The 18,963-nt window shown below is 38.6% G+C and overlaps 1 protein-coding gene across 17 annotated transcripts in view; it reads right to left on the reverse strand.

Moving 5' to 3' along the window:
* Positions 1-5,359: 5,359 nt before the first annotated feature.
* CELF1 (CUGBP Elav-like family member 1) overlaps positions 5,360-18,963 on the reverse strand; it is a 51,959-nt gene continuing 38,355 nt past the window's right edge. For 13 of the 17 annotated variants that reach the window (XM_078390138.1, XM_078390144.1, XM_078390137.1 and 10 more), the window contains 3 exons: positions 17,192-17,335; positions 13,857-14,025; positions 5,360-8,249 (listed from right to left, as the gene is read on the reverse strand). In XM_078390138.1, coding sequence (XP_078246264.1) covers positions 13,898-14,025; positions 17,192-17,335 — 272 coding nt within the window. In that variant the 3' untranslated portion in view covers positions 5,360-8,249; positions 13,857-13,897. Of the gene's footprint in view, positions 8,250-10,167; positions 14,026-17,191; positions 17,336-18,963 lie in introns of those variants that run through there. The other 4 variants (XM_078390153.1, XM_078390146.1, XM_020799617.3 and 1 more) reach the window with 3 other exon arrangements.

The raw sequence follows: 18,963 nt of genomic DNA on the forward strand, positions 1-18,963 counted from the left end.
CGGCTGTGGTGGAGGCAGTGGTCGCCCAGCACTGGGAGGCTTGAGCTGGCTGGGTTTCTTTGGCACTCACCTCCCGGCTTGCCTCCCACTTGCTCCTCGCTGCCCTCCGCCATTTGAATTTCCCGCCATCGGCCCATGGAGGGTGATACAAAGCAAGCAGGAGGCTAGCCGGGAGGCGAGCGGCCAAAGCACCCCTGCCAGGCTCAAGCCTCCCAGTGGCGGCGATCACAGCAGCAGTGGAAGCCCAGGAGGCTGACAAGGCTTCAGACTGGTAAGGTGCTGCTTTTTCCTTTTTAAAAAACTGTTCTGGGTGGGTTTTGGAAGGGGGGTTTGGACTGGGGGGTTATGTTTCTGTGCTGTGTTGTTTTGTTTTTTGATATTTTTTGTGCAGTCCCAGCATGGGATTTGCTCTGTTTATTTTTATTTTTGGTATTTTTTTGAAATGCTGGAATGGATTAATTGTGTTCCCATGCATTCCTATGGGAAATGGTGTTTTGACTTATGAACACCATTCCAATGCAGATTGAGTTTGTAAGTCGAGGCACCACTGTATAAATGGAGTATTTGTAAAACAGGGGAAGAGACATCAAATGATTGCACATCAAAACAGAAGTCAGGACTCCAATGTGTTTTAGTGCTTTCAGGCATGAGGAGGGAAAAGTGTTTGCTTGTATTGTAACTGGGTGGTGGGTGGTAAGATTACTGCCTTTTCAATAAGAGCCTCATCACCATCCCCAACAATCAATCAATCAATCAATCAATCAATCAATCAATCAATCAATCAATCAGTCTTTTATTTATTTATTTATTCAATTTTTATATCGGCCATCTAGCAAATTGCTACTCTGGGTGGTGTAACCAAAACAAAAAATATTAAACAAAAATTATAAAAACATATTCTAAAACACAAAAAACATTTTAAAAAGAAAGGAACGCAGGATACTTAAAACAACAAACAAAAATCCATCCTCCTCCTCCACACATTCAAATCAATTGAGGAGAACCTCTCCAAGTGTTTCATTTAAAAGCTGTTTTTTGTTGTATTTTAAATGCATGGAGGGAGGGCACCTGGTGTAACTGCTGTGGCAGTGCATTCTACACGGAAGGTGCCACAGCAGAGAAGGCCCAACTCCTTGTTGTCCAGGACTTTTGAGGTGTTAATATTCATAGGTCCATGATCTGTGAAGACCTGGTCAGATGGAAAATTGAACTTTGCAGACTATGTTCAGACAGGTAGAGAGGTTCCAAATCATTCAGGGCTTTGTACATTAGAACCAACACCTTAAACCTGTCATGGAAGCAGTAACCAATGCAGGCCTATCAGGCTAATCTGATTGTATTTCTTCACTCGAGCAATCAACTAGCTGCTGAGTTTTGGATCTCTTGAAGCTTCCGTTAGTCAATTTTTGAGACGACAAGTATGTGGACCAATGTTTTTACCGTGTTTCCCCAAAAATAAGACAGGGTCTTATATTAATTTTTGCTCTAAAAACACACTAGGGCTTATTTTTCAGGGGATGTTTTATTTTACAGTCATGTCATCTTCTTCTGGTTGCTGCACAATGGTGGAGGGTGGGGTTTTACTTAACTGGGGCTTATTTTTGAAGTAGGGCTTATATCACAAGCATCCTGTGCACAATGGTGGAGGGTGGGGTTTCATTTAACTGGGGCTTATTTTTGGAGTAGAGCTTATATCACAAGCATCTTGAAAAATCATACAGTACTAGGGCTTATTTTCAGATTAGGTCTTATTTTCAGGGAAACAGGGTAGCTATTGCTACTTTCTGTTTCCATCTGTATCTTTAGATAGGGATCCTGCTCTAAACCTGTGGAATGAGATGAGACTTAGAAGTAGACATACAGGTAGGGGCACTTGTTTTAAATACTCTTCAATGTAAAATAAACATCTTATCGCCAATAAAAGTTGCTCATCGGGGGGAGTCACCTGCTTTAGATTAGTTTCTATTTCTGGAATGTTTTTCATGTAAAGCAGGACTCAAAACAAAACAAAACAAACACCACGTCGTATTTAGATTTAAGCGGTATAGTATTACTGTGCCATCTTTGTTACATGGGCACAATGACAATTAATGTATTTTTCCGTGTATAAGACTATACTTTTATCTAAACTCTTTAGACTAAAAATTGTGGGTTGTCTTATACACGGAAGTAAGCTGAGGAGAAAACAAACTCAAGTGGAAAGCAGGGATCAAAGTGATCCTGCAGGGCTTTGTACCTGCTTTTCTCTCCACTTGCTAATCCTTAGCAAAAGGAAAGCAGGGATCAAAACGCTGCAGGATGGCTTTGATCTTTGCTTTCCCCGCTGGTTACTAAGTCCCATGGGGCTTACCAAAAGGAGGGGGGAAAGGATCTATGCAATCCCGTGGCTGTATAAAGGGAAAAGGGATCAAAACAATCATGCAGTGGCAGGATTGCTTTGATCACTTTCCCCCTCCTTCTGCTAAGCCCCATGGGGCTTAGCATAAAGGGAGAAAGCAGGGATCAAAGCGATCCTGCAGTGTTTTGATCCCTTCCCCCCTACACTTGCTAAGATTTCTTAATTTTGGGTTAGAAAAGTGGGGTGTGTGTCTTAAACACGGGGGGGCTTATACACAGAAAAATACAGTATCTCTTGATGCAATGCAATGTTACTGCTCACATGCACATCTTTACCATTAGGAATGGCTGTTGATTAGCAGCTAAAAATAAATTTGCACACAAAAGATTGTAAGAGTCCAACCCTTAAGCAACTCCACATACAGCTAGGATCCCTTTTCCAAAACTATACAGAGTCCATTTATTGTTCAATAAAAAATTGGCTTCAGCCTCATGTAAAAGTCTAAGATGTCATTAAAATGAAATCAAGGGGATGCTTGTTTATTTCTTTTCTCTAAGGCTGGTTAGGCCCCTTCTATGAACTGCTGGATAGCTCAGGCATCTGGTTGGGAGTTCAATTTCCCGCTGAGGCTCCTTGAAAGAGGCTGGATTCAAAATCCATAAAGTCCCTTCTAGCTCTGCAGTTCTAAGATGATGCCGAAGAATTTACATATCTTCAATAATAAATGTCAAGAAACATTGGAATTTTAGTTTTCAAGCTGTAAAACCTCACTTTAAAGTTTACAGAAAATATATGGCTCATTTGATATTTGGTTGGATGTTAGTTAAGAGAAAAAAATAGAAAATTAAATGCACAGCAGAAGGTTGTCTTATGAAGCACTTGCTTTAGATGCCCATCTTACTCAAGATCCATGGCTTCACTTTGGCATTAAAATACAACCGGCATCAATGAAGCTCTCCTACTATCTCTCACTTATGGCCAAATTTATCATTCAGCTGCTTCTTTCATCTTCCATTCACTCTTTATATGAGTTACTGTACTTGTAAACAGCTGTTCATTTTTCTGTTAAATTCTCTGTATAGCAAAACAGATAACAAAGAACTCGTTGTGTGCTCAAAACTATAGTGGATGGAATGCATGCTTGTCATCTCACATTCAGAATAGCAATAGTCAAACTAACAACATTGCTTAAAATATTCCTAAAGCCTTTAAGATGGACTGAACCAGGAAGGGGAAATACTAATACTGTAGAAACAGTGTAAATGAAAGATCCTTCCTGTAAGAAAAACACCATTGTGTTTTATCTGAATGATGCTTTCCTTAAGGATATTAAAGTCAACTGACTTCTAAAAGGATTTCTGTGTAATCCCCATTAATTTATTCCAGCCATTTTGTTGTAAAACCACTCATATTTCAAAGTCAATCTCTCATAGGGCTGAAAGTCATATTTGTAAAATACAGCAGCTGGTTTAACAGTCATATTTTGCAAAATTGGACCTGTGCAGTAATTTGAAGCAGAAGCTACATGATCAAGGAAAATAAAAACACAGAATTCATCAGACAATACTACTTCATTCTAAAACAGGACTGGTAATCTCATCTATGCTTGTATAGTACAGCCTACAAACTGGCTGTTAACAAGTTTAGGTGGAGTTACAGTAGCAAGCACTATGAAAACACCAATTTGATTTGCTGTGGCTTTGAAAGGGCAAACATGAATGGGGTTAGAACAAAAAAAACAGCAAGTATCATTGCATAGGTTGATTTTCTATGTGTACGAAGATGTGTGACCACTGGCAGACACAATGTGTTGTACTATTTTCGTCTGAAATAGCAAAACAATTCTTATATTGTACAGTGAGCAATTCTGTCTATCCTGATGTTTAAAAACAATGCAGAGTAAAAGTTAAACAAAAGTGCAACCAAAATGATCAAGGATGAGACATCAATCAGCTAAGCCATTTCCCCCTAACATTTATAGATTATCAGAGATGATGTGAACTATACGAGCATGAGAATAAAAACAATAAAGCACTTAAATCATCATACTTAAGGAACTATCACAATGCTTGTGCTTCAGAACTATTCTATCTGTTCCTCCCTTAGAACATTTGGAGCCATTGTGATTATTGATTTTTCTTAGATGGAAAATGTGTGCGCTTTTCAAGCAAAAAACTATACTTGTGGACAAATTACACTGGCCAGCCCTCCATTTTATTTTGTTTTTTAATAATGCTTCTTGTGAAGCAAGATTAGTGTATAGAGCTCATCACTTACAAAGAACTGTTATAATTTCAAAACACTTGCAGAAATACATGGGAAATAAATTAAAGATGTATGTAGCTCAATATGTTCAGTATAGTTCAGTTTAGAGATTCTATGCCTATTTCTACTATAATGAGGAGTATATGGGGGGTATCACCATCCTGCTTCATTTGTTTATGAACTTCTTTGTGGGATCTGAGGGGCCACTATAAAATTAACAGAATACTAAATCTCATGGATCAATGGATTGAAATGTCCTGGTAATTACCATAGTATTATATACAGGGAGGACAGGCAATATTGAGTGATTAAAAGTTTGAGTGTTAGAAGAAAGAGAATGTACATACCAAGTTTTTCCACTACTGTGAGCAGCTGGCAAACTTTTAAATGGATAGATGGATGAATGCATAGACAGATATGAAGTATTCACCAACCCAAATCTTCTATATGATTTTATCTAATGTAAGAAAATTCTAGTAAGGTACTGAACAGAACTCATCCTTGGAATGGCCAATCTAGGCCTCAGGTCAGAAAATAACCTCAAATGGATAGGAAATGTGTGGCAAGAGATTAAAAAGGAGGGAGGGGACATCAAAAGTAGAACAGAAAGTATCATGAACACTGTGTTGTTCTAATTAGGAATATTTGCTCTCTTGTCCCTTATATTTAGAATAGCCCTTTTCCTTACAGTCTGATTGATAGAGATGTAATCACCTGCCTGCCATATGTAACTAAGTACAAGGATGACACAGAAAATTCTTCTCAAACAGTTTAATAGCAAATAAACAAAGGGAGGTACCACACTTGGCATATACAAAATGACTTCTCGTCTGTGTGTCTGTGCAATTAAAACAGCTTTTAAGTTCCCCAGTGGGACAAAAAGAAATCACACACAAAAGGAAGAAAACTGCTTAATACATACTCGCTTGTTCCAAACTTATAACAAAACTTTCATTTTTAAATCCACTACACAAAACTCCGTGATCAGAAAAGCAACATGTGCTTTTTCTTTTAAACCATTAAAGTAAAACCCATAATTTCTACAGAGTACAACACAATTTCACACAAAAAAGACATTTCATTTCCCAAATCAAACAAAGAAAAAGAACAGCTCAAACAAGGTAAAGAAAAGCATAGCTACAACAGAATCACGACTCTGATTTGATTAAATCCTGTTGCTGCAGAACAGACTCTACATTTGGTCATAGTGGCAATTTGTTTTCTTGTCACACTTGTGAATCACTTTACATTGTTTTCTAGTAGAAAAGGCAAAAAACTGTACAAAACCCCTAGTGTTAAATACAATGTTTGTACCAATAAAAAAGCCCACAGGTTTGTTTCCAAAATGTAAATTTTCTTTTTTTTAAATTATTCACAAAAAGCAGCCAGAAATAAAAGGCAGCTGCTGCTTTACTGTCTCAAATCCATTAAAACCACCACAGAATAATTAAAACAACCAAAAAAAGAAAAGAGAAAAGAAAAGGAACACCCAATGTTTGGCATTTTGGTTTTCTCCAGAGATTTTTTTTTCCACAGGATTCTCCAGACTTCCTCATGAAACTGTATAACACATCGTAAATAAATGTATTGGCAAAATTAATCAATATAATGCAGGGTTCTCAAATTCCCTGCTGTCAGACATCCCTGTGCATTGTGACTGTAAGCCTAATGGCAAGCATCTCACAGCTCTACCCCCAATAATGCAGCCATATATTCCTTTTCAAACAATTCCCATCCTCAAAAGGCGATGATCATAAGGTTGAGGGAAAAGTTACCTATTTATATCTATCAAACATGCATGGAAAAATACTGCCCATCCAACAAGAGGATGGCAATATTTTTCCTCCCTAATCTCGGAACAAACTAACTTTCTGCATGGCCTAGATAGGTTTCTTAAACACTCCCACACTCCAACTATACAATTTCACACTATTTTCTTCCTGTTAGTTCCTTCCTGATTTCCCCATCCCTTTGCCTCTTGTGATTAGGCACCTACCACAGGATTTTCCTGCAGGTGCAGCCAAACCTAGTATTATATGTTTATAACAGATCATATGGCAGCAAGGCTGAAGTATTCTTCCTAGAGAAGGAGAATCTGTCCTATTTCTTCATTAGGCCAACAAGAAAAAAGAAAGGAAAACTGCATGACTCCTTACCCAATTTAAAAACTGAAAAAAAAATTCTCCAAAGAGGAGATCCCCCAGCTAAGGCCCCTGAGAAAAGGAGCCGGGGTTGGTACCCTGTTCAGGTAACAGCTAGCAAGCTGTTATATTGTGCTTGTCACTTGGAGAAAGAGCCAGCAGTTTTGTGTAGGCTTGCAGATTCCTTCTATGGAATACACAGAACATGCTACTTCAAGTGTAAAGGCTGGAGAGCAATCAAGCTTCTGTCCACTGAGATTTAATGGTGTTAAAACTCACAAAGCAAGCCACATATTAAACAAGAGGTACAAATTAAGGCTACTCCAAAAGAGCTTTTAGCTCCAATGGATCTTAGAAGCAATATTATAGCAAATATTCCACACTTTTACTTGACTTTTATCCCTGCCGCCATCACTGCCATCTTTGTCCCCATCACTACCACCATTGGAACAGTGCAACCAAGCCCCCTGAGACCTTTCCACAGTTATGATTGATCAGGGTGCAGATTCTGTGTTGAGCAGTCCAAATGCACAGGAGATGCCATTACATAACATATGACCACAAGTCTGACATCTAAAAAGGATAGCACTGAAACCTATTAAATTGCTCAGTTTTTGCACAAACTATAGAAAACAGAGGTGAAGGGTGTATGTGTGTATATATAGATATATACAGGATTGTGAAGAACACAGCAGGAAACATGCAAAACGTTTACAAGGGCATTATTTGAATTTTAAAGGAAAAAAAAACAGAATCTCACATTTTGCTGAGGAGATTGTAGTTACAAAAAACTAAGCATGCTAGGGTTTAACAAAATACAACATCAACTTTGATTAAACTTTCACTGCAGACAAGGCTGATAATCACACAGGAAGGAAAAAGCAGTAAGTGCCAGGACAAAAATGCAGCCACAATCAGGAGAAAGTGTAGTTCAAGTGTTCTTCTGCTGAGCCTACCCAAGTCAAATATAAGCTATCTTTCCAAGCACAGAAAGTAGATTCAGCAAAATATGACTAGAAATCTCCTGAAAGTTTTAAGTTGCATCATTTTACTTTTTCCTTCAAAGATTTTTGTTTTAAAACTATGCACACAGAAAAAACTAAGCCTAGAAAGTGATTGGCTGTATGTTCACAGAAATACAAATACTCCACGAGGTATGCTAGCAAGGCTGCTCTGAAGACAATTACAAAGAATCAGAATCACAAAATCAAGTGGTTATCTTACGAAGTTCTAGAAAAATAGAATTTTTTTTATATTCAAATGCAAGTTTAAATATTCCCCTTCAGCAGTCTTTCTAGCAAAACCAATTTGGCAGCACAAAAAAAGGAAAAAAAAAGAAAGAAGAAACAAACATAATAAAAATACACATCAGCATCAAAAGTCAACACAAGGTCAAAAGGTGAGAGTTCAAGCATCAGAGAAGCTGAAGAGACAAGGATTTGGACGATGTACTTGAACGCCACATCGACATGCTTTAGGCACAACGATGAACAAACGGCAGGAATCTAGAAAAAAAAACAAACCAGAAAGAAGGAGACCCACTGAGTTACACAGAGCAGTACATCCAAACAGAGAGAGAAAGAGAGAGAGAGAGAGAGAGAGGAAGAGAAACAGAGAGAAAGAGAGAGAACAAGAATGGGCACTGTACAATGAGATCTTTTGGGGAAGGGATTTGACAGGGAAGGGCAGCACATGCTGACAATGAACAAGTAAAAGTTGAAGTGCTTAAGACACTAAATAAATGTCAAAACTGTCAGAAACCAAATGAAGGAAAGGCATAGCTGCAGAATGGGCTATGGTTTAGTGCCACACAGGCAGCTGTGCATTCATCACAGCTCCAAGCCAGCATTCTTACTACTTCTGTTTGATGGAGATAACTTGAAGTGAACCCTTTCAGTAGAACCTGATTTTTTTTCTATGTGGTTCCAGGGCACCTCAGAATATAAGAAATGGGAGACACAGAAAGAATCCCTGGGAGATTGATAGCTGAAGTATGTGCAAACTTGCTGAGCCTAATTGTCGCTAACTGATGAGATACTGGAGCACATCTTGAGTGCCTGCTTAGTCACATGGCTAACTGTGCAACTGAGATGTGCCCTAGCACTTCATCAATTAAGTGCAATTAGTCTATGCAAATTAATACATACAATGTTCCCATCTGTGAAATGAAAAACCATTTGAGGCAGCCAACATACTCAAATACCATTAGGACTCCACCAATTACATTTTTAAGCATGTGGAAGGGGAACTGGAAAAGCCATAGTGCCTAACTGATTAGATGCTGCTCATGTTGTTTATGCGCCCTGCATCTTGTTAATTAGCTGCAACAGCTTCCACAATTCAAATACTCTATGTGTTAAAATGCAGTAATATTCTGCCTCAGGAAACAAGGATACTGGTTTTTCATCTGAGAGCCCAAAAATGATGTAATGTATGTAAGTGGAATTGAACCTAATGAAACAGGAAGGAATTAAGACTTGACTGCAAGTCAAGACTTGCCTTAGCTGAGCTCTTTTTACAATGATACTTGCAAGTAAACTTTATTTTGCAACTCCTTGAATAAACTAAATCTTGCTCCTTCAATCTGTGAGGAGGAATTCTGGACTCTCAGAAGTTCTATAGTCACTATTACTAGTTTGAGTGTAAGGCATTTTGTCTGAAGCATCTTGAGAAAGACTGTTTAGACCTGAGAGTGGGGCACAACACAAAAGACATAATTTGCAAGGACAGATACACTGAAGCATTCTGTTAATAAGATGGTAATCTGTGGTAGCATTTGATTACTTGGAAAAATGTTTGTTACATCCACCCTAACCTCCACGCCAATACTGTATAGTTAAAAACATATTACAACATCTTGTTTTAAACGTACAGGTACATTTCAGCTCAGTGACACAGAGGAACCTTCTGTCTGTATATGTGGATTCCCAAAATGATGCTGACCTGCAGCTTCTGTCTACATGTATTATACTATATTACAGCTATTAAATTTTAGGTTATTTTAGCTGAACGTAAACAACATTGGGTTGGATCCAGAGTTGGTGCTCTACAGATGAAGATACCCCTTCTAAAAACAGAAAAATTCTGATCCAGGGAGCATTTATATTGATGGAAAGAGAGAAGAGGAGAACTTCACTAGTTTCCTCCTCCACTGTTGGCCCCTCCCGGCAATCCTCCAAAATCTGGAGTGATAGAAGGCCCTCCAGAACATGGTAGGAAGAGGTGACAGGGAATGCAGATGATGGTTGGAACAGGTAAAAATAACCTCACTTCTTTTATCACTGGCATGTTCTGGATTACATTTCATTCAGGGATTGCTGGTAGTGGTGAGGGTGGGGACACTGGATCCAATCCAACATACTTGTTAAGGAAATAGGAGATTTACGGAGGCTAACAATGCCAGGTTACCAAATAAGTAGCATCTTTGGGACTTTTGTTATTAATATGAAGTACATTAAGTGGAACCTCAAAAGCAATGTCTCTCTCCCACCCAGACAACCCATGAGCAATAATCAGTAGGATGCACACTCAATGATCAAAACATTACATGGAAAATCTTAATAATCATATGGCAATTTCATCAGCAATTGTCCAGAGGTGATATTTTCCTTAAAAATGACTCTTTTGGAAAGTGATACTTCAATATTTGCCTCATGACTTCCAAACCCAAAATATCTTTCAGTACAGCATGTCTCCTTTTATTTATTCTAATCTCAAAACTTCATGTTACTGAACAGTCATTTTAACTTGAGAACTTGTTTTAATCTAAAATATATCTAGAACTATGTTCATGATTAAATACAATTGTATTAAATACGAATTAATTCAAATGGATCAAATGTGCACTGATTTATTACTCAAAATCTGTATGTCAATTTATTTAGCTCTATTAAATATGTATTTGTTTGTTTCTTTATTTATTTTATATATATCCCGCCTATCTGGTCGGGCGAGGACCACAATACAATTGCATTTAATAAGGCTGAGTAAAATGACATACAAATAGCCATTTTTGAGCAATAAATCAGTGCATATTTGATCCATTTGTTCCTTTGGTCCAAATGTAGATGAATAATCTGATTTGCTTGAGAGGACAGCAAACAAGATAACGCTGAGGGCTTTTGCCAAACTATCTGTTCAGATCTGGAAGGAGGTATAAATTATGCAGAAAACTCCAGAAGATGACAGACTGGATGAAACCCTCAAACGAGAAAGCATGTCTCTCTGTGTATTTGTGTAAGAGCAACATTTCTGCTAACAGAAAATTTACTTCAGGGACTTAATTTTATTATTTGTTTTTAAAACCACACTAGCATAGCAACTAAACTTGAGAAGGCAAATTTCGGTTCAAGTTTTTTAGCTTAATTCAAAGCACCAGCACCAAAGGCACAAAAACTCTGCCAGTGTATTTCAAAGGTTTGAGTTTTGGAATTTAACCTGGATATATTTGCTTTGGTTACAGTGCTATATGGAATGAGGGTAAAGGAGTCAGTCTTGTACTTAGAAATATTAAAGGACGATCTATGCTGAAGTGTTGCCTTATGAATTAAAAAGGAGACAATCTGCCTCACAGTGGTCATGATGAAGGCATACAGATAGGTTATCAACATTAAATAAAAAGTGACAGAAAATATTATTCAGAGAAGCCAATATCAGTGGCTAAACGGGTAACAAAAATGGGACTCAAAGAGTACAAGGGACAGAAGAGATACTGGGAGGAGTGACTACAGAGAAACTTGAGGACAACTTTCCCCCTCCACTGGTTCACAGCATTAATTCTTTTCCTATTTAGCAGTTTGTCCAGCTGCAAACAGGCCACTGAAGTTCAGTAGTTTATATCAAGCACATTGTTGTATGTTTGTGTAACACAATCACATTCAGGATTATGCAAAACCCTGGTCTTTTCCAGTGAAATAATTTAGATAATAAATATCCTCCACCCTGGAGCAGTATAAAACTTCTATAAAAATAGAAACAACATTCTTGGTTATATCAGGAGCAGCTGCTCCTAACCATGACCTTTTTTTTCTCCTGAAAAGTATACTATTTATATTTAAAAAATCCCATGACAACTCTGGAAGCCTCCACACTTCAATACTCTTTTTCCCGCTGCAGAATATTAGGACACAATTTTTTCCTAGTGCACAAAATTCAAATGTATACAGTTCACCTAAGTGTATGCACATGCTTTCTGAACAGAACCAAATAATTCAACACAGAAGGGCACCATATGCCAGCATTAATGGAAAATTTGGCAGTCTGACCATTCAACCTTTTTGCCATCACTGTGTGTGCTTTATAATACTGACAATTTAATATTTACTGATTCATTTGTCAAGTTTACAGACAAGTTAGCGTTAACAACAGTTCCAGATTTAACTGAAAATATCACTTGAACCTGAGATGGATGGCCTTACACAACTTACACCTCTGAGGTTTAATGTGCCAGGACACTCTGCCCATGGTTATGCCCAATTCTTGTACTGAGCGCTTTACTATTCCCAGCACATTCTAAAATGACATTTCAGGCTGGATAACTCTTGCAGCTCTTCTTGATGGAGTGAACTGGAAGCCATTTCTGAAAAAAAAAAACCCTGCTCTCTCTTTCATTGAATAACTGGCTTCAAAATCCAAGGCTTGTGGGATGATTAGTATGTTGTGAAGAAGCAGGATAATAAAATGGAAAGAGAGTAGTATGAGTGTGTATATTTACACTGAATTTTGTAATGTAGCATGTAAACTTTCCCACAGAAAGAGATGGTGTTTGTGGTTTAACGGCTATGTTTTATGATGACTTCTTGCCATGGCTCAGGCCAGAATGTCAAACATTCCCTTTAGTCCAGTGTCATCATTATGTACAAAAAAACTTTTAACACTTTGGTAAATACACTTGAAAAATTATGTGTGTACTAGACGGGGAAGAAATTTGACTTCAAGTGATTAGGCAAAGGGCTACAGACAATATAAAGGCAGGACTAAGATTCTGTGCAAATTCAGCCCTTTGCTTGTAGCCCTTCATGTTTTACATTGGCACATGCAGTCAAAGGAAAACTACAATGTTGCTAGATGACAAAATACATTGATACTGGAAAAAAGATCTTTGGGACAGTATATTTCTGGATGCTCCCTTCTAGAATGTATGCAGAAATGAAGAATTCCAGAAATCAGAGCAACATCAGCTTATTTAAAAGCCATCAATCAATTTTGGATGTAGGAAGGTTTAAGGTGTACTCTATGAGTACTGATTCTAGTCACAATGTGACATATAAAGAAATGTGGATAAGAAATCAAAACTGTGATCAAGACGGAACATGCAGCAAATGTTAAGCAAAAACCAGGAATTTCTGATTTGCGGCCTCCACATTAAATTGATGGTACACGCCTCTGCATTAAATTGATTACTTTCAAGCTTAATTTCCATCAAGTAAGAAATACTGAAAGACTGGCAGATTTTAAAAGGTTGCTCTGGTTGAACTGTAAACGTTTGAAGTATTTTGTATGCAGCATGCGCATCTGCTGCAAGTGTACTATAGCATTAGAATTACTGCAGTTTTCCTTTAACACATGAATATTTTTACCCAACTTTTTTTCTCATGCTCCAGTGATTCAAAATAAGTCTTTGTATTAATTAAGTAAAGCTGGGGAAATGAGAATTTGGCAAGATTCCTTGGGCTGTGGCTCAATAACCAGTCTCCAAATTGTTTGGGTTCAGATCATCCCCCCACCCACCCCCATCTTCATGAACATCACTTGGTGGCTGGCAACAGATCCGTTTCATTTTTCCTTGTCATGTCTAAATGAAACAGAGCCAATCACATCTATTATTTTCCTCTCCTCCCCAAAGTGGCTGGCATTGGTCCTTCTCAAAACACACTGGTTACAAACACAGCAAACTTTTAAAAAGGTCAGCGATATGGCACCTAAACTCCAAAGTAAAACACTGGAAACAAAAGCACAAACTTGTCCTCCATCCGAAGAATTCCCAGTAGAGGCTGCAGCTGAGTCTTCAGGGGAAGGTGTGCCAGACAGAATGACATCAATTAGCTTCTGTGACTGTAAAAATACAGCCTCCAAGAGTTTTGGAATCACTAAGCGCACTCCTCCCAACTTACCAGAAGATCCTTCTCACTCCAGTTCCAGAGGGGAGGGGCGCTCAGTATGGCTTGCTGTCATTCTTAGAGCGCTTGAGCTGTACTTTCAGTCGCTTCATGCCAATTTGAAATCCATTCATTGACTGGATGGCAGCTTGTGCAGAGACTGGATTGTCATAACTTACAAAACCTAAGAAAAGCAAAAGACTCTGTTAGAATATGTGCAAAAGTTGAAAGTGGGATGGAAATAATTGATGCTGCATATATTTAGGCAGAAAACATTCATATAATGCCTGCAAGGTACATGAATTGTTTATCTGTCTATAAAGTGTGGAAGCAAAATGCCTTCCTGAGCTGTAGCCACTAACCAAAAATATATTCTCTTACTGGAAGCACAGGAATATACGAAGCTGTCTTATATCAAGGCCTACTTATTGTCAAACTCTGACTAGAAACAGTTCTTTTGCTTTTCAGACAATATTTTTTCTGGGCTCTACCAGGCGATCCCCAATATTATCCAGTGGTCTCCTATCCAAGTACTAACCAGATCTGTCCCCTGTTTGGTTTCCAAAATCACATGAGATTGAGTGTTTTCAGGGTAGTATGGTGGGGGCTAATTTAACTGAACATGAATTAAATAGGTTCTGATTCTGTTCCTAACTTCAGTGCTTCTCACCCAAGTTTTGACAGCATTTTGACCCTACTGCTCCAAGGATGGGGACCAGATCTAGCAAGTAAGTTCAGCAAGACCAGTGGCCTCTCAGGGTACCAGGTAAAGGAATGAACTGAGATATGTGATGGCAGTTCAATTGTCAATCTAAAATGTCAGTGCACACATATATGAAATGGTTGCAGTTCTTGAAATAAATGGTCTACGTACACAAATATACTCAAATTCCCTGGGTAGTGATTTAAATTTAGCTGTATTACAAAGAAAGTAACAGAGAACAGCAATACATACCCAAACACTATAAGTAACTGCAGTCTGCTTTAAGACTGAGTAAACAGATGTTCTATAGGATACAGGAACAATCTGCCCAGTTAAATTTAGAATTGTATTCAGACATGGGAGCTTAATATTCATATCACAGGGGATATTAATACGAAGCTTGGTGCCACGGTGGCTCATTCCTGTCCCCCAGAACCAGCCCGGTCCACTCTCTGGGCCACTTGCAGTGCATGAGTTAACGGCGGTGACATGGTGCCAATTGCAGACATAGCAGCACTGCCCCACCTTTCCCCACAACCGACTGCTCCAGCAAGAAGATGAGTCTCCCTACTCAGCTGCTGAGTGGAGAGGCAGGGCAGTGCTGATGGGACTACATCTGTGATTGTCACTGCCATTAGATGCATGAGCTGCAAGAAGCCCGGTGAGTAGACCAGGCTGGTTCTGGGGGTGGGAATGGACCACTGTGGTACCAAGCTCCATATTTGTATCCCCCAGGACATGAATGCAAAGCTCCCATGTCTAATTGTGTTCCAAGAATACATCAATCATAAATATATACATACATATGGCTGTGGTACATATGTTAATGACCACAATTCTAGCTATGCATAAAGTAAAATCATGGAAATAATCTTGGCTAATTGACAAGGTGCATGAACACCTTGTGACTTAACACCTTGGCAATTAGTTGAGTTGGTTTCTGTCATTGCTTTGGCCAATATGTACAGTAACTAGCTGTAAGAGCTCAACAAGTAACAGAAGGACATGCAAGAGTACTACATGATATAGCATAAGAGGCAGCAAAGAAGACACACAGAAAGAGGGGAATTTGGCATCCCCTTCCAGAGATATCGTCTTGTGCTTCATGGCATGCCAAGCTGAAAAGCCCTCTGATAAAAGCAGAACACAGGCAACTGCTACTGGATGGAGGGAACTGAAGAACTATGCAAGTAAGTCTCTCTCTGTGTGTGTGGGGGGGAGAGAGAGAGAGAGAGAGGAGCCTGTAATGGTGTGACACAAGATACCAGGGTTGTAAAAGGCTACAGACATTATTTATGTAATCTATATGCTGCCTTTCTCCCAGAACTGGGACCCAGAACTGTAAGGCAGATTACAGAACATCTTAAAGCAACAGAAGAGTAAAATGCAATGAAACCCCGAATAGCAGAATTAAATTCCATTATATAATTAGAATGCAATTAAGGTTAACATTATTTAAAATAAATTAATTAAAAATAATAGTAATAATTTATTTTAAAACAGGACGTCAGCTGAGATGTTATACTGTAGGCTTTTAATTGCTGAAGTTCAGCTTAAATGAAAAGGTGCTTGCCTGCCACTAGAAGAGAAGGGGTGGGACAAACCTAACCTATCTTACCAAGGAGTCCAAAAGACAGGTCGTGGCCACTGAGAAAGCCCTCTGCGAAATGTGAAAAATCTTGGTGCAAAACATGTCTGAATCAAACCACTATGGCTTATCACTGTACACAGTTTTGTGCATTATCAAGTAATGAAGAACTAGTTTGTTATCAGACATATACTGAGGCTGGTTACCATGATAACGCCACTCAGTTACAATAGCTTCATTGGCTGCCAGTTCAGTTTTGTGTCTTAATCAAAGTGCTGGTCATGACAGACAACCCTTTATGACTTATCTCTCTATACTAGCCTCCATATGCATTAAGATCCTCAGGGGAGTGCATTCTCTCAGTCCCACACTCTTACAAGCACATCTGGTGAGGAACTGAGAAATGGCTTTTTCTGTGGCTGTTCTCACATTACAGAATTCATTTCCTCAGGAGGTGTAGGCTGGCCCCCTTCTCTCCTTTCTTTCTGTGAAAGTGAAAACTTACTTCTTTAGAGAGGCTTTTAGGGAGCCAAGAGGCAAATGAGATGCAGAAGACTTTCAAAATGTAGTTTTAAAATATCTTTTAAATATGTATATATTCAGTTTTTAATCTAATTTTTAAAAAGTAATTATTAATTTACATTTTTAATGCTATCTTGGGTTCCCACTAGGGTAGAAAGGAGGGATAAAAATCAAATCAAACCAAACCAATCAATGAGTACTGAGCTGACAACTGTCAAAAAGCTAAAGAAACTTGAGTCTAGAAAAGGGGGAAATCCAAAATGTAAGATGAGACATAGCTCTGAGGCCTGAAGAATATCTTTAAGACAAGCTGAGGAAACTAAAGAGCTCCAATTACTCTAGGAATGTTATTGGCAAATTAGCATGCGAGCAAGGGAGTATTGCACTCTACAGTTTTATACATTAAAAATTATTTTCATCATCTGTTTTTTCCCCTTAAAGCATCTTTTAATGAAAGACTAGGTTTGTGTATCTCATGGTATTATAGTAACTAGGCTTTCTCTAATTTTCAGTTTTTCCCCACTTAATTCAACATACCAAAACACTTGCTGAGATTGGTCTGCTTATCAATAAAAACCTTGGCAGAGACGACATTCCCAAAAGGCATGAACATCTGCAGCAGGTCTTGGTCCCCAAACTCCTGGGGGAGGTGATAGATGAATAGATTGGCTCCCTCTGGACCTTTAAAACACCCATTTAGAAACACAGTCAAAGGAAGCAGAACTCTTAGAGACTTGGTATGGAAAACTGAATCAGAAATAAAACCCCATTCAGATTTGTAGAAGTGAGCTTAGATCTACAAAAGTACAAAATATTATTCAAGCTCTTCTCCTGGCACAAACCTCAGTATAAAAGACTTTTCAAAAGAAGTCTCCTCAATATGAGATTTAGGTGGATAAAAGAAAAAAGTACATCTAAACACATGAAGGGATTTTGAAAACCATGATATGATTACAAAACTAATTTTCAAGTTTTTCTCAATGCTTATAATAGCTGAAATTATGTTGCTTATTATAATCACTATAAGACTAGGCTCATGGAAACAATGGAATTCATGAAGCAGCTGACTCAACAAATCTCCATTGATTCAATGGGCCTATTCTAGTGTGATTTATTACACTAAACAAGATCCTTGCCACTGTCTCATAAATCAGAAAGTGTTAAGGCTGATTCAAATCAAATCAGTTAAGGCTGATTCCCAAAACAGAATAAAATTGATAAATATGACATTTATAAAGGTTCTAAAAGCAAAAAGCACATATTTTGTCTAAGTTAAAGGCACTGATTTAATTAGAATGCTTCCTGACAGGGCAAAAGTCATAAGAAACAATTAATGTACAGTAGTCATTTGGTCCCCTTCACAGGTTGCTGCCTTGTCGTGGCGAAGGAGCTTGAGTAATTCAGAGAAGCTATGGGCTATGCCGTGCAGGGACACCCAAGACGGATAGGTCATAGTGGAGAGTTCTGAGTAAACACGATCCACCTGGAGCAGGAACTGGCAAGCCACTCCAGTATCTTTGCCATAGAAAACTCCATGGACAGAAACAAAAGGCTAAAAAATAGGATGCTGGAAGATGAGCCCCTCAGGTCGGAAGGCGTCCAACATGCTACTGAGGAAGAGCAGAGGACAAGTACAAATGGTTGGGCCAAAGCCAAAAGGATGCTCAGCTGTGGATGTGCCTGGAAGTGAAAGGAAAGTCCGATGTTGCAAAGAAAAATACTGCACAGGAACCTGGAATGTAAGATTTATGAACCTTGGTAAGCTGGATGTGGTCAAACAGGAGATGGCAAGAATAAATATTGACATCCTGGGCGTCAGTGAACTAAAATGGACGGGAATGGGCGAATTCAATTCAATATAAATACTCAACTATCCAACAAACAGCAACAGAGCATGGGCAAAGTTCCTACTCCAGTCCTCTGAAGACGTTGGCCACAGAGACTGGTGAAACATCAGGAAGAACAACCTTCAGAATACGGCCGCAGAGCCTGAAAAACCCACAACAACCATCAATTCAGACTATTATCATATCTACTATTGCGGGCAAGAATCCCATAGAAGAAATGTAGTAGCCCTCATAGTTGACAAAAGAGTGGGAAAAGCTGTACTGGGATATAATTTCAAAAATGATAGAATGATTTCAATACGAATCCAAGGCAGACCTTTCAACATCACAGTAATCCATGTTTATGAACCAACCACCAATGCTGGAAATTGACCAATTCTATGAAGACTTACAACACCTTCTAGAACTGACACCAAAGAAAGATGTTCTTCTCATTACAGGGACTGGAATGCTAAAGTAGGG

This window comes from Pogona vitticeps, chromosome 1, assembly GCF_051106095.1.
Source record: "Pogona vitticeps strain Pit_001003342236 chromosome 1, PviZW2.1, whole genome shotgun sequence".
Lineage (NCBI taxonomy): Eukaryota > Metazoa > Chordata > Lepidosauria > Squamata > Agamidae > Pogona > Pogona vitticeps.